Source organism: Oncorhynchus nerka, linkage group LG16, assembly GCF_034236695.1.
Source record: "Oncorhynchus nerka isolate Pitt River linkage group LG16, Oner_Uvic_2.0, whole genome shotgun sequence".
NCBI lineage: Eukaryota > Metazoa > Chordata > Actinopteri > Salmoniformes > Salmonidae > Oncorhynchus > Oncorhynchus nerka.
The window spans coordinates 36,987,718-37,013,112 of record NC_088411.1 but is presented as its reverse complement, the minus strand read 5'-3'; the positions used below and the strand labels follow the sequence as shown (position 1 = coordinate 37,013,112).

General features: G+C 43.8%; 1 protein-coding gene across 1 annotated transcript; it reads right to left on the bottom strand.

The window, feature by feature from the left end:
* Positions 1–11,464: 11,464 nt before the first annotated feature.
* Positions 11,465–24,683, bottom strand: LOC135561183 (uncharacterized). The gene is made up of 2 exons (XM_065002324.1): positions 24,666–24,683; positions 11,465–12,364 (listed from the first exon to the last, which is right to left on the bottom strand). Exons 1-2 carry the CDS (start codon positions 24,681–24,683, stop codon positions 11,465–11,467), a joined length of 918 nt encoding a protein of 305 aa, XP_064858396.1.
* Positions 24,684–25,395: the final 712 nt, after the last annotated feature.

Below are 25,395 nucleotides of genomic sequence, written 5' to 3'. Positions count from 1 at the left end.
AGACGCCAGCCATCCTAGTCATAGACTGTTGTCTCTGCTAGCGCATGGCAAGCGGTACCAGAGCGCTAGAGTCTAGGTCCAAAAGACTTCTTAACAGCTTCTACCACCAAGCCATAACAGTCCTGAACAGCTAATCAAAGGGCTACCCAGACCCCTCTTTTATGCTGCTGCGGCTATCTATGCATAGTCACTTTAATTCTACCTACATGTACATATTACCTCAATTACCTTAACTACCCGGTGCCCCCGCACATTGACTCTGTACTGGTATTCCCTGTATATAGCCTCCACATTGACTCTGTACCGGTTCCCCCTGTATATAGCCTCCACATTGACTCTGTACAGGTATTCCCTGTATATAGCCTCCACATTGACTCTGTACTGGTACCCCCTGTATATAGCCTCCACATTGACTCTGTACAGGTATTCCCTGTATATAGCCTCCACATTGACTCTGTACAGGTATTCCCTGTATATAGCCTCCACATTGACTCTGTACAGGTATTCCCTGTATATAGCCTCCACATTGACTCTGTACTGGTACCCCCTGTATATAGCCTCCACATTGACTCTGTACCAGTACCCCCTGTATATAGCCTCCACATTGACTCTGTACTGGTACCCCCTGTATATAGCCTCTACATTGACTCTGTACTGGTACCCCCTGTATATAGCCTCCACATTGACTCTGTACCAGTACCCCCTGTATATAGCCTCCACATTGACTCTGTACTGGTACCCCCTGTATATAGCCTCTACATTGACTCTGTACTGGTATTCCCTGTAGCCTCGTAATTGTTCTTTTACTGCTGCTCTTTAATTATTTGTTACATTATTTTCTAATTGGATTTAATTTGATATCTGGTAGTGCAACAGGAACTTTAGGTTGAGGTTGAGTCTAAATGTAATCAAATTCACGGAATCCATGTGTTTGATGCCCTTACCTGTTCCAGCCATTAACAAGAGCTGTCCTCCCCAATTAAGGTGCCACCGACCTCCAGTTGTGTAGTTTTGTGTTATGTTGGCATTTTTCATCCCCATTTTGTCACATTTATTTCACATTAATTTCACATGGGATCATGTTCTATGTTTTATGTTATGTTATCACATGTGTAGTTTTATGTTATAACATGTTGCTTGACATATGGTAACTTCAAATTAAATCACATTCAATAAATGCGTTTTTTCGTAAGAGATGTGTCAAAAAGATGAAACAATATAACAGGCTGACATTGTTAAAAAAAACTATATTTTATAGGCGCAGTTAAATTCCGAGTGTAATAATTTAACGGCGGAAGCAAAGAAAAAGTAGTCTACATCCCTTTATTAAACGGCCACAATTCAATTAGTCAGACTGACTTCCATGGAGCCGTGCACGCGGCCTGACGCACGCTGCCTTCTCCCGCCAGAAGGCAAACCATTGGAATGTTTGCGCATGTAGTAAAGGTTGAATTATGGCCCAGATAAAAAAACAACTCATGTCTACGACGCTAATGCTGAAAACTCCAGCGCCCAGATAAAGGGGCGACTGTGCTCTCTGCTCGACCGCACGAGACAGGGACAAATATGCTCTAGAATTTCAGGAACTTGTTAAAGTTCCAGCTGCGAGGTCTGTGGCGACCTGACCACGGGAATGAATTTCTCCGTGTAGCGTTATTTCATGGTGACAACTCACTGACACGATGTAGTAGGCTACTAGACAGGCTCTGCCACACTCACCTAGTGTGGTGGCAGTGGATTTGTTTTATAGTCCTATAAATTCTAGATATCTAATTAGCCTAACATAGTCAAATCTTTGAGGTGTCAAAACTATTGAATGGAAATTCCCATCATTGCATAGGGCCTACATCTTTCTCATAAAGCCTACTTTAAATAAATGGTTGCACAATTCTAATCCGAAATGTGAATAGACATAGGTGCCTACATATTGACGGACTCACTTTCTACACAAGGAGGAGTGGAAAGAGAACCACTTCTCCCAATGGTTAAAGTTCTGTTTTGCTTCTTTTTAAAACAGTTTGTGTAACTTCCTCTCTTGCTCTTTTTAAATTGACCTTGGCCTCATTGTCTGGCCTAGTAGTATGACAGTTACAGCCTTATTCTAAAATTGATCACAAAAATAAAAAGATCACATTTACATAAGTATTAAGACCCTTTATCAGTACTTTGTTTAAGCACCTTTGGCAGCGATTACAGCTTTGAGTCTTCTTGGCTATGACGGTACAAGGTTGGTACACCTTTATTTGGGGAGTTTCTCCCATTCTTCTCTGCAGATCCTCTCAAGCTCTGTCAGGTTGGATGGGGAGCGTCACTGCACAGCTATTTTCAGGTCTCTCCAGAGATGTTCGATTGGGTTCAAGTCAGGGCTCTGGCTGTGCCACTCAGGACATTGAGACTTGTCCCGAAGGCACTCCTGCGTTGTCTTGGCTGTGTGGTTAGGGTCATTGCCCTGTTGGAAGGCAAATCTTCACACCAGTCTGAGGTCCTGAGTGCTCTGCAGCAGGATTTCATCAAGGACCTCTCTGTGCTTTGCTCCATTCATCTTTCCCTTGATCCTGACTAGTCTTCCCGTCCCTGCCGCTGAAAAAAAAACCCACAGCATGATGCTGCCACCACCATGCTTCACCGTAGGGATGGTGTCAGGTTTTCTTCAGACGGGTCGCTTGGCATTCAGGCCAGAGTTCAATCTTGTTTTCATCAGACCAGAGAATCTTGTTTCACATGGTCTGAGAGTTCTTTAGATGACTTTTGGCAAACTCCAAATGGGCTCTCTTGTGCCTTTTACTGAGGAGTGGCTTCCGTCTGGCCACTCTACCATAAAGGCCTGATTGGTGGAGTGCTGCAGATATGGTTGTTCTTCTGGAAGGTTCTCCCATCTCCACAGAGGAACCATGGAACTCTGTCAGAGTGACCATCAGGTTCATGGTCTCCTCCCTGACCAAGGCCCTTCTCCCCCGATTGTTCACTTTGGCTGGGCGGCCAGCTCTAGGAAGAGTCTTGGGGGTTCCAAACTTCTCCCATCTAAGAATGATGTAGGCCACAGTGGTCTTGGGGACCTTCATTGCTGCAGACATTTTTTGGTAGCCTTCCCCAGATCTGTGCCTTGACACAATCCTGTCTCGGAGCTCTACGGAGAATTCCTTTGACCTCATGGCTTGGTTTTTGCTCTGACATGCAATGACAACTGTGGGACCTTATATAGACAGGAGTGTGCATTTCCAAATCATATCCAATCATTTGAATTTCCCACAGGTGGACTTTTAATATTTTTTTTATTTCACCTTTATTTAACCAGGTAGGCTAGTTGAGAACAAGTTCTCATTTGCAACTGCGACCTGGCCAAGATAAATTATAGCAATTCGACACATACAACAACACAGAGTTACACATGGGATAAACAAAACATACAGTCATTAATACTGTAGAAAAATTAAAAACAAAACGTCTTTATACAGTGAGTGCAAATGAGGTAACATAAGGGAGTTAAGGCAATAAATAGGCCATGGTGGCGAAGTAATTACAATATAGCAATTAAACACTGGAATGGTAGATGTGCAGAAGATGAATGTTGAAGTAGAGATACTGGGGTGCAAAGGATCAAGATAAATAAACACAGTTTGGGGATGAGGTAGATAGATGGGCTGTTTACAGATGGGCTAAGCTAGCCAGAAGCTAGCCAGGAGCTAGCCAGAAGCAAATCAGAAGCTAGTTAGCTTCTTTACTGGCAACTCGTTAGTATTCAGCTAACCACGGTTTGTGGTCATCAGCTATCCTTTAACTCGAAAATCTATCGCCAGTTTTGTACGGCGCAGCGCGGCTCGGAACGGAACATACCGGCCCGATTTTTCTCTCCATGTCCCTGGATTTCAACTGCTCTCTGGACATTCACTCCCGGATCTCACAGCTAGCTGGCTGCTATCCGTGTGTCTATCTGCTTTCGTCGATTCCGGATCAAACATCAATTACTCCGGAGCTAGCCAGCTCCGTCAATCACTCCTGAGCTCCGTCAATCACTCCTGGGCTGCAGTCACCTATCCGGACCCGTTTTACTGCCTACGCGGAGCCCCACCAGGCCTTCACAACTGGACTGCCGACGTTATCTACCCGAAGGAGATCCGGCTGGCTCCTCCGTCGCGACGTTACCTGAACGCCCATCTGCGGCCTGCTAACCGTTAGCTGTGTTACCGGCTGCTCTCAGAATAGACAATCGGACAATTTATTTATTTTTATTATTATTATGTTTCTTCTTGGGCCTCTATAACTATATCTATTGTTTTTATTTTTTTGTTGTTGTGTGATTTGGACTAATCCCCTCTACAACACGGAACTCCACTAATCTACTGACGGAACGTAAGAGGTGGCTAACAACAGACCTCCATCCTATGCTAGCTTGCTACCGATGTCCTGGCTAGCTGTCTAAATCGCCGTGACCCCCAAACCAACCTCTCCACTCCCTGGACCCTTTTGATCACTCGACTAAGGATGCCTCTCCTTAATGTCAATATGTCTTGTCCATTGCTGTTCTGGTTAGTGTTTATTGGCTTATTTCACTGTAGAGCCTCTAGTCCTGCTCACTATACCTTATCCAACTTATTAGTTCCACCACCCACACATGCAATGACATCTCCTGGTTTCAATGATGTTTCTAGAGACAATATCTCTCTCTTCATCACTCAATACCTAGGTTTACCTCCACTGTATTCACATCCTACCATACCTTTGTCTGTACATTATACCTTGATGCTATTTTATCGCCCCCAGAAACCTCCTTTTACTCTCTGTTCCAGGCGTTCTAGACGACCAATTCTTATTGCTTTTAGCCGTACCCTTATTCTTCTCCTCCTATGTTCCTCTGGCGATGTAGAGGTGAATCCAGGCCCTGCAGTGCCTAGCTCCACTCCTATTCCCCAGGCGCTCTCTTTGATGACTTCTGTAACCGTAATAGCCTTGGTTTCATGCATGTTAACATTAGAAGCCTCCTCCCTAAGTTTGTTCTTTTCACTGCTTTAGCACACTCTGCCAACCCGGATGTTCTAGCTGTGTCTGAATCCTGGCTTAGGAAGACCACCAAAAATTCAGAAATTTTAATTCCAAACTACAACATTTTCAGACAAGATAGAACTGCCAAAGGGGCGGTGTTGCAATCTACTGCAAAGATAGCCTGCAGAGTTCTGTCCTACTATCCAGGTCTGTACCCAAACAATTTGAACTTCTACTTTTAAAAATCCACCTCTCTAAAAACAAGTCTCTCACCGTTGCCGCCTGCTATAGACCACCCTCTGCCCCCAGCTGTGCTCTGGACACCATATGTGAACTGATTGCCCCCATCTATCTTCAGAGCTCGTGCTGCTAGGCGACCTAAACTGGAACATGCTTAACACCCCAGCCATCCTACAATCTAAACTTGATGCCCTCAATCTCACACAAATTATCAATGAACCTACCAGGTACCCCCCCAAAGCCTTAAACACAGGCACCCTCATAGATATCATCCTAACCAACTTCCCCTCTAAATACACCTCTGCTGTCTTCAACCAAGATCTCAGCGATCACTGCCTCATTGCCTGCATCCGTAATGGGTCAGCGGTCAAACGACCTCCACTCATCACTGTAAAACGCTCCCTGAAACACTTCAGCGAGCAGGCCTTTCTAATCGACCTGGCCGGGGTGTCCTGGAAGGATATTGATCTCATCCCGTCAGTAGAGGATGCCTGGATATTTTTTAAAAATGCCTTCCTAACAATCTTAAATAAACATGCCCCATTCAAGAAAATTAGAACCAGGAACAGATATAGCCCTTGGTTCTCCCCAGACCTGGGAGGAGGTGCTCTTATTCCCCATGGACTTTACAGTGTCCCAGAACTTTTTAGAGTTTGTACTACAGGATGAACATTTCTGTTTGAAAAAGCTAGCCTTAGCTTTCCTAACTGCCTGTGTATATTTGTTCCTAACTTCCCCGAAAAGTTGCATATCACGGGGGATATTCGATGCTAATGCAGAACGCCACAGGATGTTTCTGTGCTGGTGAAGGGAAGACAGGTCTGGAGTGAACCAAGGATTATATCTGTTCCTAGTTCTACATTTTTTTAATGGAGCATGCTTATTTAAGATGGTGAGGAAGGCACTTTTAAAGAATGACCAGGCATCCTCTATGTGCGGGATGAGGTCAATATCATTCCAGGATACCCCGGCCAGGTCGATTAGAAAGGCCTGCTCGCAGAAGTGTTTTAGGGTGTGTTTGATAATGATGAGGGGTGGTCGTTTGATCGCAGACCCATTACGGATGCAGGCAATGAGGCAGTGATCGCTGAGATCTTGATTGAAACAGCAGAGGTGTATTTGGAGGGCGAGTTAGTTAGGATGATATCTATCAGGGTGCCTGTGTTTATGGATTTGGGGTTGTACCTGGTAGGTTCATTGATAATTTGTGTGAGATTGAGGGCATCAAGCTTAGATTGTTGTATGTCCGGGGTGTCCAGGGCACAGCTGGGGTCAGAGGGTTGTCTATAGCAAGCTGCAACGGTGAGAGACTTGTTTCTGGAAAGGCACATTTTTACAAGTAGAAGCTTGAATTGTTTGGGTACAGACCTGGTTAGTAAGACAGAACTCTGCAGGCTCTCTTTGCAGTAGATTGCAACACTGCCCCCTTTGACAGTTCTATCTTGGCGGAAAGTGTTATAGTTAGTGATGAAGATTTCAGGGTTTTTGGTGGTTTTCCTAAGCCAGGATTCAGACACGGCTAAGAAATCCGGGTTGGCAGAGTGTGCTAAAGCAGTGAGTAAAACAAATTTAGGGAGTAGGCTTCTAATGTTAACATGCATGAAACCAAGGCTTTTACGGTTACAGAAGTCAACAAATGTGAGTACCTGGGGACTGGGAGTGGAGCTAGGCACTGCAGGACCTGGATTAACCTCTACATCACCAGAGGAACAGAGGAGAAGTAGGATAAGGGTATGGCTAAAGGCTATACGAACTGGCCGCCTAGCTCGTTCGGAACATAGAGTGAATGGAGCAGGTTTCTGGGCACGATAGTATAGATTCAAGGCACAGTGTACAGACAAAGAAAGGTAAGGTAGGATGTGAGTACATTGGAGGTAAACCTAGGCATTGAGTAATGATGAGAGAGGTATAGTCTCTAGAGACATTTAAACCAGGTGATGTCATCGCATATGTAGGAGGTGGAACAATATGGTTGGTTAAGGCATATTGAGCAGGGCTAGAGGCTCTACATTGAAATAAGACAGTAATCACTAACCATGACAGTAATGGACGAGGCATATTGATAATAGAGAGAGGCATGCGTAGTGTTTGGGCTGGCATGGGACACTGCGATTCAGACAGTTAGCAGGCCGGGGCTAACATGCTAGCAGTTAGCAGACCGGGGCTAGCAAGGTAGTAGTTAGCAGACCATGGTTAGCAAGCTAGAAGTTAGCAGACCGGGGCTAGCAGGTTAGCAGAAGGGCCTTTGAGGGACGTCTCGATGGAGGTAAGTCTGTTTTTCCTCCTCGTGCGGTGACGTCGATAGACCAGTCATGGATTAGTAGGGTTCCAAGTAGCTCTAGATAGCTAGCAGGCCGCAGTTAGCAGAATGGGCCTTCAGCGGACGTCTCGCCTGAGTGGCCTGTTGGCATCCTCAGGCAGAATACGTCGGTATTCCAGTCGTAGAGGATTGGCGGGGTTCTGTGAATGGAAACAGGATGTACCTGAGCTCATTTCTAATGTCATAGCAAAGGGTCTGAACACTTATGTAAATAAGATATGTCTGTTTTTTTTATGTTTAATAATACATTTCCAAAAATGTCTAAAAACCTGTTTTTGCTTTGTCATCATGGGATATTGTGTGTAGATTGATGAGGAACATTTATATTTAATTTAATCCAACGTAACGTAACAAAATGTGGGAAAAAAATCAAGGAGTCTGAATACTTTCCGAATGCACTGTATATATGGAGACTGTTTAGTGCCAAAAACATGTAAAAAAACAACAAATGTTTCCTTATCTTTCTTATATGTCTCAGATATAGGAGAGACACTTCAGAACAAACTGTCTATTGATTTTTTGGGGGAACTATCTGTTATTCCAAGTTGTGAATCTGTTATTAAATGCATTTTTGTTGGCTAATAGCAATAAAAACAATTACAATTTTTCATCAAATATTATTTTTAATATTATATTTTTAAAACTTCAAGGGATCTTAAAATTGTAAATCAAATCGCCAAATGATCATTGGTATGACCTTCTTAAAACAATTCCATATACAGTGGCTTGAGAAAGTTTTCACCCTGCTTGGCATTGATCCTATTTTGTTGCCTTACAACCTGGAATTAAAATAGATTTTTGGAGTGTTTGTATCATTTGATTTACACAACATGCTTACCACTTTGAAGGTGCAAAATATTTTTGACTGTGAAACAAACAAGAAATAAGACAAAAAAACAGAAAACTTGAGCGTGCATAACCATTCACCCCCCCCCAAAGCCTACTCTACTTTGTAGAGCCACCTTTTGCAGAAATTACAGCTGCAAATCTCTTCAGGTATGTCTCTCTAAGCTTGGCACATCTAGCCACTGGGATTTTTGCCCATTCTTCAAGGCAAAACTGCTCCAGCTCCTTCAAGTTTTATGGGTTCTGCTGGTGTACAGCAATCTCTAAGTCATACCACAGATTCTCAATTGGATTGAGGTCTGGGCTTTGACTAGGCCATTCCAAGACATTTACATGTTTCCCCTTAAACCCCTCGAGTGTTGCTTTAGCAGTATGCTTAGGGTCATTGTCTGCTGGAAGGTGAACCTCCATCCCAGTCTCAAATCTCTGGAAGACTGAAACTGGTTCCCTCAAGAATTTCCCTGTATTTAGCGCCATCCATCATTCCTTCAATTCTGACCGGTTTCCCAGTCCCTGCCGATGAAAAACGTCCCCACAACATGATGCTGCCACCACCATGCTTCACTGTGGGGATGGTGTTCATGGGGTGATGGGAGGTGTTGGGTTGGCACCAGACATAGAGTTTTCCTTGATGGCCAAGAAGCTCAATTTTTGTCTCATCTGACCAGAGTTCCTTCTTTCAAATGTTTTGGGAGTCTCCCACATGCCTTTTGGTAAACACCAAACGTGATTGCTTATATTTTTCTTTAAGCAATGGCTTTTTTCTGGCCACTCTTCCGTAAAGTTCAGCTCTGTGGATGGTATGGCTTAAAGTGGTCCTATGGACAGATACTCCAATCTCCGGTGTGGAGCTTTGCAGCTCCTTCAGGTTTATCTTTGGTCTCTTTGTTGCCTCTCTGATTAATGTCCTCCTTGCCTTGTCCGTGAGTTTTGGTGGGTGGCCCGCTCTTAGCAGGTTTGTTGTAGTGCCATTTTTTAATAATGGATTTAATGGTGCTCCGTGGGATGTTCAAAGATTGGGATATTTTTTTATAACCCAACCCTGATCTGTACATCTCCACAACTTTGTCCCTGACCTGTTTGGAGAGCTCCTTTGTCTTCATGGTGCCGCTTGCTTGGTGGTGCCCCTTGCTTAGTGGTGTTGCAAACTCTGGGGCCATTCAGAACAGGTGTATATATACTGAGGTCATGTGACACTTAGATAAAGTCCCCCTGTGTGTAATCTAACTAATAATGTGACTTCTGAAGGTAATTGGTTGCACCAGATCTTATGTAGGGGCTTCATACCAAAGGGGGTGAATACATATGTACACACCACATACCACGTACCACTTTTACGTTTTTTTTGTTGTTGTTGTTGATTATTTTTTTCACTTCACCAATTTGGACTGTTTTGTGTTATGTCCATTACATGAAATACAAATAAAAATCGATTTAAATTACAGGTTGTAATGCAACAAAATAGAAAAAACGCCAAAGGGGATGAATACTTTTGCAAGGCGCTGTAGCTTAGTAGAACCATACTGAGCCATTGCAGAACAAGCTAGCTTATATTTCAGTACAGGCCTACAGTGCAACAGACAGTCTAACTTCTAAACTAATGTGTCAGTGCTAAATCAAGGTTGTTTTTCTGGTTTAGTTCGCCTACGTGAAGGCTAAATGCTGTCATGAGGCAACACATTTGTGTGTTTTCATCATTGGGTTTGAGGTATAAACATTACGTCATTTATAGACCTCTGAGTATCAGCTTCTGTTATCATCAAACAAAGTCCTATAGTCATTTTGACTTTCTGTATTTTCCTATTTGCTCCTTGAGTGTGTGTTTTTCCCCTCGTCTTTCCACTACGAAGAGATCCACATGTTTTCAATCAGATTTGTCCTTTGATTTTCCAGAAAATGACTGCGATACAGCCCGGCGCAGTAGATCACTGGCTGTTCCACCGCTGTGGAGACATTGTCTGAAGCAGTGGCCTGCAATAATGCCACACATACATTACACACACACACACACACACACACACTATGGACACATGAATGCCAGCGCACACACACACACACACACACACACACACACACACACACACACACACACACACCAAAATACAGTACATGTGTGCTCTGATGTTCTTGTTAATCTTAATGGTGAATCAACAGGCCTCCCAGGTCGAGAGAGAAAAGTGACTTGCTACTTTCGTGACCCAGCTAGATAAAGATAGAAATGGCATTTGTTTGTTTTTTGTAATTCCCCTCGCAGACCTTTGATGAGCTGACAACAGGGCAATTTGGACGGTCCATTTGGGTGCGAAGGCTTCAAGGTGGCAGCCAAGGGTCAGTTCATAAACACACACACATTCGCACACAAATAGTCACTACTCTTTATTTGTGTTTGTCTTCCACCCCTTTGCCTCTTTCTCTCACTCGCTCTTGTTCAAACCTGACCAAACATATTATAATTTCAAAGAATCACTAGAATTACTGAAGAGAGAGAGAGAAAGGGAGAGAGAGCAAGGGAGAGAGAGAGAGAGAGAGAGCAAGGGACAGAGAGAGAGAGCAAGGGAGAGAGAGAGCAAGGGAGAGAGAGAGCAAGGGAGAGAGAGAGCAAGGGAGAGAGAGAGCAAGAGAGAGAGAGAGCAAGGGAGAGAGAGAGCAAGAGAGAGAGAGAGAGCAAGGGAGAGAGAGAGAGAGAGAGAGAGAGAGCAAGGGAGAGAGGGAGACCGGAAAAGAAAAATAACATTTTGTGCGTAGATCTCTTCCTGCCAAGCATAATCTGCTGATCTGCCCATGACCTTGCAAAGGTAGAGAGAGAGACGGATAGAGAGACCGATTGATGAAGGGATGGATAGATAGGATGGATAGAGAGACTGCAGTTACCTTTGTGACAGGCCACTGTGAGAGTGCCGACCCCCTTTGGCTCTGCAACTAGCAAGGGCAGCTCTCAGACCGCGATCCTGTGGCTTGGAACGGCACTGCCGAGAGCTCAGAGTGCTCCAACAGGGAATATTCCCTGCCAACAGTGGTGTGAGATTCCAGTCGGTTCACACCTCACCATCACACATTCCCACATGGCGTCCCCCTGAACTACAGAACACCGTGCCACCCGCCAGCAAGGAGAGGGGTGTGGAGAGGGAAGAGGGGTGTGGCGCGGGAAGAGGGGTGTGGAGAGGGAAGAGGGGTGTGGCGCGGGGAAGAGGGGTGTGGAGAGGGAAGAGGGGTGTGGAGAGGGAAGAGGGGTGTGTGGCAGGGAAGTGGGGTGTGGGCAGGAAGTGGGGTGGGCAGGGAGAGGGGTGTGGAGCAGGAAGAGGGGTGTGGAGCAGGACGAGGGGTGTGTGGCAGGGAAGTGGGGTGTGGAGCGGGAAGAGGGTGTGGGGTGGGGAAGTGGGGTGTGGGCAGGGAAGTGGGGTGTGGCAGGGAAGTGGGGTGTGGGCAGGGAAGTGGGGTGTGGGCAGGGAGAGGGGTGTGGAGCAGGAAGAGGGGTGTGGAGCAGGAAGAGGGGTGTGTGGCAGGGAAGTGGGGTGTGGAGCGGGAAGAGGGGTGTGGGCAGGGAAGTGGGGTGTGGGCAGGGAGAGGGGTGTGGAGCAGGAAGAGGGGTGTGGAGCAGGAAGAGGGGTGTGTGGCAGGGAAGTGGGGTGTGGAGCGGGAAGAGGGGTGTGGGGTGGGGAAGTGGGGTGTGGGGTGGGGAAGTGGGGTGTGGGCAGGGAAGTGGGGTGTGGAGCAGGAAGAAGGGTGTGGGGAAGGGAGAAGGGTGTGGGGCAGGAAGAGGGGTGTGGGGAAGGGAGAAGGGTGTGGGGCAGGAAAGGAGAGGGGTGTGGAGCAGGAAGTGGGGTGTGGAGCAGGAAGAGGGGTGTGGAGCAGGAAGAGGGGTGTGGAGCAGGAAGAGGGGTGTGGAGCAGGAAGAGGGGTGTGGGGAAGGGAGAAGGGTGTGGAGCAGGAAGAGGGGTGTGGAGCAGGAAGAGGGGTGTGGGGAATGTTCAGAATGAACTGTTAGCAGGCATAGGTGTGTCTGTGACGGCCAATACAGCGAGAAGGGGGATATTCGGAGGATTCCTGCATCTGCAGGAACCTGTCTTCTATACTTCTATCTGTCCATTTTGATGTTAGGACAGGCGGGAGGGAGGCAGGGTGCTCTTGTGCAGTAGGTGGCGTTAACACACAATAACATTGGAAACCAGCCGCCGATAAACTCCACAGAAGTGGCGACACCAGTAGACAGTGTCACTAACTATCAAGTTAGCCTTCATGCAGCAGCCTGACGGGCTCTGTTTCCGCAGTTCTGTTAACAATGGCGAGGGCAGGCGGGAGCAAAGGACACTGTGTGCTAGCTTAGCCAGCTAGTTCTAAGGAGGACTCTGGTACACAGCAGGCGGGAGGCGGGAGGCGACGCCGCCATGTGCTAGTAGCAAGCTAGCTAGCACACAGTGTCGCTAACTATCAAGTTAGCCATCATGCAGCAGCCAATGGGGTGCTCAAGATGCAGGAATGCCTGCATAATTGCGGGAGGCAGTTGCACGCTTTTGAATACAGCACGGCTTGGAAAGCTGCTCGTCCAATCAGCATCCAGGATCCAAACAACCAGTTCTCTAAAGTAAAATTGAATGTGTTCTATATACAGTAGTCCATATACTGTATAATGTATTGATGGGTTCTGACTTCTAAACTTGAAAATATGAAATATCCTTATTCCTGTCACTGAGGGAGAGAAGGGAATGTAGCACGTTTACATTCTGTCAGCATATGTTATTGTTAGACATCAGGGATCCTATGGGAAGGAGAAGGGCCACAGTCTGGTACAAGTCAACAGGGCAGCCGGCGAGTTGGGAAGGTGTGAGGAATTTGGGCAGAGGTCAGGTCAGATGAAGTGAGAAGGAACAGACATCACTCAAGTTCTGTCTAGCAACAGAGGTGTATTGGCTGTTCAGATGTGTAAGGAGAAGACTCAGCAGAGGATACAGGGTCACACACAGTTACTTGTGTGAATATGTCTTGGTCTGTTCAGCTGTCTGACCCATTGGGTGAATAAACTTGGTTTGAGCTTTAATAATCGTCCATGCGTTTTTACTCTTTTTAATTAGAACCTAACTGTATATAGGAAGTCTACACACACAGCCAACGCTTCTGTCCCATGTCATAGAGACATTAAACCTACGGACACAACCGGTTTCACACATTTAAATACTGTATCCTCAACATAGCTCATAATATATCTACTACTGTACATTGCCTAATAGTTCTACTGTTTATACTCACTGCATATTTATTTATATACTGGATTGTTGACATAACTCACTCTAATATATTTAACTAGGCAAGTCAGTTAAGAACAAATTGTTATTTACAATAACAGCCTACCCCGGCCAAACCCTAACAACACTGGGCCAATTGTGCGCCGCCCTATGGGACTCCCAATCACAGCCAGTTGTGATACAGCCTGGAATCGAACCAGGGTCTGTAGTGACACCTCTCGCACTGACTTGCAGTGCCTTAGACCGCTGCGCCACTCAGGAGCCCATATCATTCACTGCTGTACATATCATTCTTAATATATTGTGTGTAAATTAATCCGATCTATTTACCGGTATAGATCCAGGCTCTATACCGGTATAGATCCAGGCTCTATACCGGTATAGATCCAGGCTGTATACCAGTATAGCATCGCTGTTACAGTGACGTGTTTCTTATTTTTGGTGACCATGTTTGACTGCATTGTTAGGAGCAAGTAACAAAATAATTTTGCCACACCAGCTATAACATCTGCGAAACTGTGTACGGACCAATAAACTTTGAAAGAGAACAGCAAACCATGAACCTTTAATCCTCAAATAAACTAATATCTCTGTGCAGTCAATTAATCAATATTATCATACTTTTTAGAAGATAAAATATATATATTTTCAATTTACAATCTGTGGAAACAATGAGAGTAGAAAGGTTCAGTACTTTTATGAAACATCACAGCACAGTTGAACACATGTCATATGGCAAATAGAGATCCAATGTGGATGGTGTTAAGAGATACAGTTGAAGTTGGAAGATTACATACACTTAGGTTGCAGTCATTAAAACTCGTTTTTCAACCACTCAAACACATTTCTTGTTAACAATCTATAGTTTTGTCAAGTCTGCTTGGACATCTACTTTGTGCATGACACAAGTCATTTTTCCAACAATTGTTTACAGCCAGGTTTTTCACTCATAATTCACTGTATCACAATTCCAGTGGGTCGGAAGTTTACATACACTAAGTTGACTGTGCCTTTAAACAGCTTGGAAAATTACAGAAAATTATGTTATGATTTTAGAATCACATAATTTGTGTCAACTGGAGGTATACCTGTGGATGTATTTCAAGGCCGACCTTCAAACTCAGTGCCTCTGCTTGACATCATGGGAAAATCAAAAGAAATCAGCCAAGCCCTCAGAAAAATAATTGTAGACCTCCACAAGTCTGGTTAATCATTGGGAGCAATTTCCAAACGCCTGAAGGTACCACGTTCATCTGTACAAACAATAGTACGCAAGTATTAACACCATGGGACCACACAGCCACCATACCGCTCAGGAAGGAGACGCATTCTGTCTCCTAGAGATGAACGTACTTTGGTGCGAAAAGTGCAGATCAATCCCAGAACAACAGCAAAGGACATTGTGAAGATGCTGGAGGAAACAGGTACAAAAGTATCTATATCCACAGTAAAACGAGTCCTATATCGACATAACCTGAAAGGCCGCTCAGCAAGGAAGAAGCCACTGCTCCAAAACCCCCAGAAAAAAGCCAGAATACGGTTTGCAACTTCACATGGGGACAAAGATCGTACTTTTTGGAAAAATTTCCTCTGGTCTGATGAAACAAAAATGAAACTGTTTGGCCATTAATGACCATCGTTATGTTTGGAGGAAAAGGATGATGCTTGCAAGCCAAAGAATCCCATCCCAACCGTGAAGCACAGGGGTGGCAGCATCATGTTGTGGGGGTGCATTGCTGCAGGAGGGACTGGTGCATTTCACAAAATAGATGGCATCATGAGGAAAGAAAATGATGTGGATACATTGAAAAACATCTTAACCTCTTGGGGGCTAGGGGGCAGAATTTTCACTTTTGGATAAATAGCATGCCCAATTTCAACTTCCTACTACTCATGCCAAGAATATAAGATATGCATATTATTATGGATTTGGGTAGAAAACACTCTGAAGTTTCTAAAACTGTTTGAATCATGTCTGTGAGTATAACAGAACGTATGTAGCAGGCAAAACCCAGAGGACTAACTGTTCAGATTTTTTTCCCTCTCTGTTCCCTGAGTTGTCATGCCCAGGGATATTTCTTAGGAACCTGTTTTCAGTTCCTACTGCTTCCACTGGATGTCACCAGTCTTTGGAATTTGGTTGAGGTTATTCCTTTGTGCAATGAAGAAGTAGGCCAACTAGGAACTGGGCACACTGTTGAGAGTTGTAAAGACGTAAAAAGTATCGCTGGTTTGTTTTCATTCCTGTATTGAACACAGAAAGACCCGTCTACAATTTGATCGATTATTTACGTTTAAAAATACCTAAAGTTGTATTACAAAAGTTGTTTGAAATATTTTGGCAAAGTTTATAGGCAACTTTTAAAATATTATGGACGGAATAAATCGAACAAAAGGACCAATTGTGATGTTTATGGGACATATTGGAGTGCCAACAAAAGAAGCTCGTCAAAGGTAATGCATGTTTTATATTTTATTTCAGTGTTTTGTGTAGCGCCTGCAGGGTTGAAAAATGCCAAGACATCAGTCAGGAAGTTAAAGCTTGGTCGCAAACGGGTCTTCCAAATGGACAATAACTTCAAGCATACTTCAAAAGTTGTGGCAAAATGGCTTAAAGACAACAACGTCAAGGTATTGGAGTGGCCATCACAAAGCCCTGACCTCAATCCCATTGTGTCCACACAAATGTGTGGGCAGAACTGAAAAAACTGAAAAAGTGTGTGCAAGCAAGGAGGCCTATAAACCTGACTCAGTTACACCAGCTCCTTCAGGAGGAATGGGCCAACATTCACCCAACTTATTGTGGGAAGCTTGTGGAAGGCTACCTGAAATGTTTGACCCAAGTTAAACAATTTAAAGGCAATGCTACAAAATACTAATGGAGTGCATGTAAACTTCTGACCCATTGGGAATGTGATGAAAGAAATAAAAGCTGAAATAAATCATTCTTTCTACTATTATTCTGACATTTCAAATTCTTAAAATAAAGTGGTGATCCTAACTGACCTAAGACTAGGAATTTTTACTAGGATTAAATGTCAGGAATTGTGAAAAACCGAGTTTAAATGTATTTGGCTAAGGTGTATGTAAACTTCCGACTTCAACTGTAGATGGTAGGGGTTGAATGGAGCTGAAGGTTGGGACTAATAACAAATAATAACAAGATAACTAATGTAAAATATATCGTGTGCATAAAACGTATATTGGTTAAAACTTCTTATGGCTGGGGGCAGTATTGAGTAGCTTGGATGAATAAGGTGCCCTGCTACTCAGGCCCAGTTGCTAATATATGCATATGATTAGTAGATTTGGATAGAAAACACTCTGAAGTTTCTAAAACTGTTAGGATTATGTCTGTGAGTATAACAGAACTCATATGGCAGGCAAGAACCTGAGAACAAATCCAACCAGGAAGTGGGAAATCTGAGGTTTGTAGTTTTTCAACTCTTTGCCTATCGAATATACAGTTTCTATAGGGTCAAATTGCTCCACTAGATGTCAACAGTCTTTAGAACCTTGTTTGATGCTTCTACTGTGAAAGAGGGTGGAATGGGAGCTGAATGAGTCAGTGGTCTGGCAGAGTGGCATGAGTCAAGGAGTCTGAATACTTTCCGAATGCACTGTATAGATGGAGACTGTTTAGTGCCAAAAACATTTTAAAAAAACAACAAATGTTTCTTTATACGTCTCAGATATAGGACAGACACTTCAGAACAAACTTTCTATTGATTTTGGGGGGGAACTATCTGTTGTTCCAAGTTGTGAATCTGCTATTAAATGCGTTTGTGTTGGCTAATTGTAATTGGTTTTATTCCTATTTTTCATCAAATATTATTTTTAATATTATATTTTTAAAACTTCAAGGGATCTTAAAATTGTAAATCAAATCGCCAAATGATCATTGGTATGACCTTCTTAAAACAATTCCATATACAGTGGCTTGAGAAAGGTTTCACCCCCTTGGCATTGTTCCTATTTTGTTGCCTTACAACTTGGAATTAAAATAGATTTTTGGTGGGTTTGTATCATTTGATTTACACAACATGCCTACCACTTTGAAGATGCAAAATATATTGTGAAACAAACAAGAAATAAGACAACAAAAACTGAAAACTTGAGCGTGCATAACTATAACTATTCATTTAAATGTTTCCCCTTAAACCACTCAAGTGTTGCTTTAGCAGTATACTTAGGGTTATTTTCATTGGCATGGACTGGGAAACTGGTCATAATTGAAGGAATGATGGATGGCGCTAAATACAGGGAAATTCTTGAGGTAAACCTGTTTCAGTCTTCCAGAGATTTGAGACTGGGACGGAGGTTCACCTTCCAGCAGGACAAACATCCTGACAGCATGATGCTGCCAACACTGTGGGGATGCTGTTTCACTGTGGGGATGTGGGGATAGTGTTCTCGGGGTGATGAGAGGTGTTGGGTTTGCGCCAGACATAGCATTTTCCTTGATTGCAAAAAAGCTGAATTTTAGTCTCATCTGACCAGAGTACCTTCTTCTATATGTTTGCTTTGCAGCTCCTTCAGGGTTATCTTTGGTCTCTTTGTTTCCTCTCTGATTAATGCCCTCCTTGCCTGGTCCGTGAGTTTTGGTGGGTGGCCCTCTCTTGGCAGGTTTGATGTGGTGCAATATTCTTTCCATTTTTTAATAATGGATTTAACGGTGCTCCATGGGATGTTCAAAGTTTAGGATATTTTTTTATAACTGTGATCTGTACTTCTCCACAACTTCGTCCCTGACTTGTTTGGAGAGCTCCTTGGTCTTCATGGCGCTGCTTGCTTTGTGGTACCCCTTGCTTAGTGGTGTTGCAGACTCTGGGGCCTTTCAGAACAGGTGTATATACAGTGGGGAGAACAAGTATTTGATACACTGCTGATTTTGCAGGTTTTCCTACTTACAAAACATGTAGAGGTCTGTAATTTTTATTATAGGTACACCAGGTATAGGTTGAATATCATCAAAGGTAAGGTTGAGGTCAGTGATAAAGTAGTCTACAGTACTACAGCCAAGAGATGAGCTATAGGTGTACCTACCATAGGAGTCCCTTCGAAGCCTACCATTGACTATGTACATACCCAGCGTGCGATAGAGCTGCAGGAGTTGTGACCCATTTATTTTGGCACATAGTTGTGTCAGAAGATAGTTAGGGGGCAATCAAATCACATATGGTGTCCAGGGCACAGCTGGGGTCAGAGGGTGGTCTATAGAAAGCGGCAACGGTGAGAGACTTGTTTCTGGAAAGGTTAATTTTTAGAAGTAGAAGCTCAAATTGTTTGGGTACAGACCTGGATAGTAAGACAGAACTCTGCAGGCCATCTCTGCAATAAATTGTAACACCGCCCCTTTGGCAGTTCTATCTTGTCGGAAAATGTTATAGTTATGAATGGAATTTTAAAGGTTTTTGGTGGTCTTCCTAAGCCAGGATTCAGACACAGCTAGGACATTAGTGGAGTGTGCTAGGGCAGTGAATAAAACAAACTTAGGGAGGAGGCTTCTAATGTTAACATGCATGAAACCAAGGCTTTTACCGTTGCAGAAGTCAACAAATGAGAGAGCCCGGGGGATGGGAGTGGAGGTAGACACTGCAGGGCCTGGATTAACCTCTACATCACCAGAGGAACAGAGGGGGAGTAGGATAAGGGTACGGCTAAAGGCTAACAGAACTGGATGCCTAGTATGTTCAGAACAGAGAGTAAGAGGAGCAGATTTCTGGGCACGGTAGAATATATTCAAGGCATAATGTACAGACAAAAGTATTGTAGGATGTGAATACAGTGGGGGTAAACCTGTGCATATAGTGATAATGAAAGAGATATTGTCTCTAGAAATAGCATTTAAACCAGGTGATGTCACTGCGTGTGTGTGGGGGGTGGAACTAAATTGTTAGCCGAGGCGTGTTGAGCAGTGCTAGAGGCTCTACAGTGAAATAAAACAATAGTTACAAACCAGAACAGCAATCGACACGGCATGGTGACGTTAGGGAAAGGCATGCGTAGCCGGGTGATCATTCAAGTCCAGTGAGTGGCTTCAAGCAGCTAGCATTTTAATCCATGACGGCGTAGTGTGTTACTAATGGTTTTCTTTGAGAATGTGGTCCCAGCTCTCTTCAGGTCATTGACCAGGTCCTGCAGTGTAGTTCTGGGCTGAACCCTCACCTTCCTCATGATCATTGATGCCCCACGAGGTGAGATCTTGCATGGAGCCCCAGACCGAGGGTGATTGACCATCATCTTGAACTTGTTGCCTTCTCACCAAGCTGCTTGCCTATTGTCCTGTAGCCCATCCCAGCCTTGTGCAGGTCTAAAAATTTAACCCTGATGTCCTTACACAGCTCTCTGGTCTTGGCCATTGTGGAGAGGTTGGAGTCTGTTTGATTGACTATGTGGACAGGTGTCTTTTATACAGCTAACGAGTTCAAACAGGTGCAGTTAATACAGGTAATGAGTGGAGAACAGGGGGCTTCTTAAAGAAAAACTAACAGGTCTGTGAGAGCCGGAATTCGTACTGGTTGGTAGGTGATCAAATACTTATGTCATGCAATAAAATTCAAATTAATTACTTAATTAAAAATCATACAATGTGATTTTCTGGATTTTTGTTTTTGATTCCGTCTCTCACAGTTGAAGTGTACCTATGATACAAATTACAGACCTCTACATGCTTTGTAAGTAGGAAAACCTGCAAAATCAGCAGTGTATCAAATACTTGTTCTCCCCACTATATACTGAGATCATGTGACAGAACATGTGACAAATAAATTGCACACAGGTGGACTTTATGTAACTAATGATGTGACTTCTGAAGGTAATTGGTTGCACCAGATCGTATTTAGGGGTTTCATAGCAAAGGGGTGAATACATATGCACCATGGTTGACTTTTTTCTGTTGTTGTTGATTTCACCTCACCAATTTGGACTATTTTGTGTATGTCCATCACATGAAATCCAAATTGAAATACATTTAAATTAAAGGTTGTAATGCAACAAAACAGGAAAAACACCAAGGGGGATGAATACTTTTGCAAGGCACTGTATGTATGTATGTATGTATGTATGTATGTATGTATGTATGTATGTATGTATGTATGTATGTGTGTATGTATGTATGTATGTATGTATGTATGTATGTATGTATGTATGTATGTGTGTATGTGTGTATGTATGTATGTATGTATGTATGTATGTATGTATGTATGTATGTATGTATGTATGTATGTATGTATGTATGTATGTATGTATGTACTGTATATTTGCCTAAAATATATGGGGAGTTGGAAGTGATGCAGACAATTACATTGATTGAAGCTGCAATCTGTCTGCAATATTAAAGCGGGTCTACCTCGTAAATAAATACAGTATATATATAACATCTCTGTGCTGCTGTTTTAGTTATTCAGTCTCCTGAGGAGTAATGCCAAAATGATCTAATATTTGTAATGCTGTATGAAGTCATTTCACACTCTTTTCTTTCTTCCTTTCTCACTCTCTTCCTAAGCATGGCCATTGGCAGAGCAGACAATATATGTCAATAATCCATCTGCATCCATTCTTTCCCTTTTCATCTCCCCCGTCTCTCTTTCCAAACCTGTATCCGCTTCTCTACCTCTCTCCTTCTCTCTCATCACAAAATATTGCAGATCAGGACTGCACACAGCGCCTTTGTGTGGTTGCCATGGATACCAGTTGCCGTGCCTTCAGACCGATGCTGATATCTGGAGGCCTTTGAGATGTTGCGTTGCATATTCTACTGTGTTGTAGTCAATGCCAATTCGACATTGCTCGTGCTAATATTCAATATATTTTTACTTTGAGATTTGTGTTTATTGTTGTGAATTGTTAGATACTACTGCACTGTTGGAGCTAGGAACCAGGGCATTTTGTTACACAAACATCTGCTAAATATGTGTATGTGACCAATAAAACGTGATTTGCTCCATTGTACTCCATCGCCGTGGGCACAGGATATTGACAGCCATTGAAAACTGTCAGCTGGAAAAGCTAAAAGATGTATTCAACTGAGAATTAAGCAAGGGGGAGGAAAGGAGAGGAGGGCTAGGAGAAGGTGAGACTTCTTGAAGTGATTTCACTAGTCATTGAACTGAGTGAAGAGTGACAGGCAGAGGCAGTTGTAGAATCAGAATCACCTTTATGTGCCAAGTGCATTAACACATAGTCAGACTGCTACTTGGTGATATGGTGTTGCTAGTATAGACAACACAGTCAGAATGTTACTCTGTGATATGGTGTTGCTAGTATAGACAACACAGTCAGAATGTTACTCTGTGATATGGTGTTGCTAGTATAGACAACACAGTCAGAATGTTACTCTGTGATATAGTGTTGCTAGTATAGACAACACAGTCAGAATGTTACTCTGTGATATGGTGCTGCTAGTGTAGACAACACAGTCAGAATGTTACTCTGTGATATGGTGTTGCTAGTATAGACAACACAGTCAGAATGTTACTCTGTGATATGGTGTTGCTAGTGTAGACAACACAGTCAGAATGTTACTCTGTGATATAGTGTTGCTAGTGATAGACAACACAGTCAGAATGTTTCTCTGTGGTATGGTGCTGCTAGTGATAGACAACACAGTCAGAATGTTACTCTGTGATATGGTGTTGCTAGTGTAGACAACACAGTCAGAATGTTACTCTGTGATATAGTGTTGCTAGTGATAGACAACATCCTCAGAATGTTAATTGGTGATATGGTGCTGCTAATTAAATACAACATACTCAGAATGTTGGTGAGATGGTACTGCTAGTGATATGCAGCATACTCAGAATGTTGCTTGATGATATGGTGCTGCTAGTGATAGACAACATACTCTTAATGTTACTCTGTGATATGGTGCTGTTAGTGTGTTACGTTCCCCAGTTTCTGTGTTGTTTTGGGTTTGTATGTGTGTATTTCAGGAAATGGCTTCCAGGATTCTAAGCAGCTGATTGGTCGGCCCCATCGATGATTGGAGCTCTGAACCCTCCCTCTCGTCAGGTTAAAACACCATTATGTTACGTACGCCTCTTGAAGGAGGGTACGCAACACACTGCTACACTCAATTCCCCGTGGAGTGGAAGAGGTATGTGATTGTAGGTGCAGGTTTGCGTTCCATCCTCCAAGAGGCATACGTGACATCATGGGGGCTCATCCAGGAGTATTAAATCCACAGGACCCCTGCTGCTCTGAGCTTTCTGTGATTGGTGATTGAGGTGTGGTGGTAGGTTGTGAGTTTGGATGACTTGTTTAGTTTGCGTGTGTTCAATATGCTGCTGTGTACCATGGCTGCCTCAACCCTCTGTTGATTGGTTGCTGGGGTCGCATATAGTAGACCTTTGCGCCATAGCTGACCATTATGGACTTATCATTCCTGACCCTAAAAGCTGAGCTTGTGGTTCTAGTCAGGGAGGGTTAAGTGAGAAAACACATTTTCTTGCTGAAAGATGAGGAGAGGAAGGCTTCAGGAGTGGAGACGGGTAGACCTTCCGATGCCAAGTCAGAGGACGGCGCGGAGGAAGGGGTTGCTCGTACCCCTTTACATTCCCCTAATTCAACCCTTTATCTTCTGCTTCGGGTCGCTCAGACGGTACCGCTAGACTAAAGGTGAGGCTGGCCCGTTTGGAAATGGTGCAAAAAGATAAAGAGCGCATTAGACTGATTGATTTTGAAATGAGGAAAATGGAAATACAAGCCGACAAGGAGGTAAGGATCTGACAACTGGAGCTAGACGCTGGCTCCAGTGAGACTCCACAACCTGCTCATCATCATGCCCACTTCGATGTAATTCAAAATATTGCTTTAGTCCTTCCATTTCGGTAGTCAGACGTTGATTCTTATTTCTCTGCGTTTGAACTTGCGGCCACTGCGCTGCATTGGCTACTAGAGGTTTGGCCGCTCCTGTTGCAATGTAAATTGTCTGGGAAAGCCAAGGAAGTAGTAGCTTCTCTCACCATGGAAGACAGTTTACACTACGATATAGTTAAAACAACCGTGTTGCGGGCTTATGAGTTGGTGCCTGAAGCTTATAGGCAGGGTTTCAGGAACCACAAAAAACCCTCTCACCGTACTTTTGTTGAGAATGCAAAGAGTCAAAGTCTTTGCAAATGGACAAAGAGTCTCTGTTTAATCGCTGGTGTTCAGCCAGCAAAGCTAACAACTTTGCTGATATTCAGGAGTTGATGCTGGCTGTTGGAGGATTTTAAAAGCAACCTGCCTGGTAGAATTGTAGTTAATTTAAATGAACAGAAAGTGGCGACATTGGCCCAGGCAGCAGTGTTGGCAGATGAGTACGCTTTGACACACAAGACTGTCTTTGGTGGGCCTCGTTTTGAAGGCCGGACGATTACGTCATCAGTACCTCGTTCAGGTCGCTTTTCCTCCGACGACCCTAAGCCTTCGCACTAAATCTGGAATGTTTTTACTGTCACCAAAAGGGTCACGTGATTGCGGACTGCCACGGTTTTGAAAAATAAACCGAAACAGTCCCTGTCACCATCCCCTAAATTAAAAAGCGTGGGTTTAGTCTTTGGCTCGTCCGTTGGACCGAGTTATTGATTCAGCATTTGGGAAACCGGGTCCTATCTATGCTCTGTTTATCTCTGCCGGTTGTGTTTCCTTAACTGGAAAACAAGCGGATCAGAAGCCCACACAAATCTTACGAGACACAGGGGCAGCGCAGTCAGTAATCGTTACTGATGCTTTACCCTGGTTTCCTGAAACTTATTGTGGCTCGCATGTCATATTACAGGGGATAGAGACCGTACTTGTACCATTACACTGGGTCCACTTAGTGTCAGACTTGGTATCAGGACGTTTCCGTGTTGGTGTAGTGTCTACACTGCCAGTAAAAGGAGTCACATTGCTACTAGGGAACGATATCGCTGGTGGTAACGTCACTTCTGTGTTAGAAGTAGTAGACAATCCAGAAATCTACCTCGCTTAGATGACTGCATTGATAGAATTGTCTCTGCTGCTTATGTTAGTAAGTTAGATTTGCTAAAAGGTTATTGGCAGGTGCCTCTGACCTCTCGAGCGTCTGACATCTCGGCTTTCGTGATGCCTGATAACTTCGTACAATATACTGCGATGCCCTTTGGAATGTGTAATGCACCTGCTACTTTTCAGCGCCAAGTTAACATTGTATTCGCGGATGTGCCAAATTGTACTGTTTACCTTGACGATGTGGTGATTAATTCGTCAACTTGGTCTGATCATCTCGCCACCTTGAAAAGTGTGTTTCAGTGGTTGGAGAATGCTTCTTTAACCCTCAATTTGGCCAAGTGTGAGTTCTGGAAGGCTGCTGTGACTTACTTAGGGAAGCAGGTGGGACGAGGTCAAGTGCGCCCAGTAACTGGAAAAGTGGAGGCAATTATTGCTTTTCCTGCTCCCACGACTCGCCGCCAGTTGCGCAGATTCCTGGGGATGGTAGGGTACTATCGTACGTTGTGTAATAATTTTTTGATGGTCACAGCCCCCCTTACATCTCTGCTTAGTCTCAAAGTACCATTTAAGTGGTCCCAGGACTGTAACTATGCTTTTGAGTCCGCCAAAGAGCTACTTTGTAGTGCCCCAGTTGGAATTGGAGGTAGACGCTAGTATAGTGGGGGTGGGTGCGGTTCGAGGGAGTGGATTGGCCCGTCAGTTTCTAGTTCAATTTGTGTCAGTCAAGGTATTCCATTGAACAAGATACGCTGGCTTTATTACTAGCCTTGTAGTTTTTTGAGGTATATGTGGGCTCCAGTGCCTTGCCTGTAC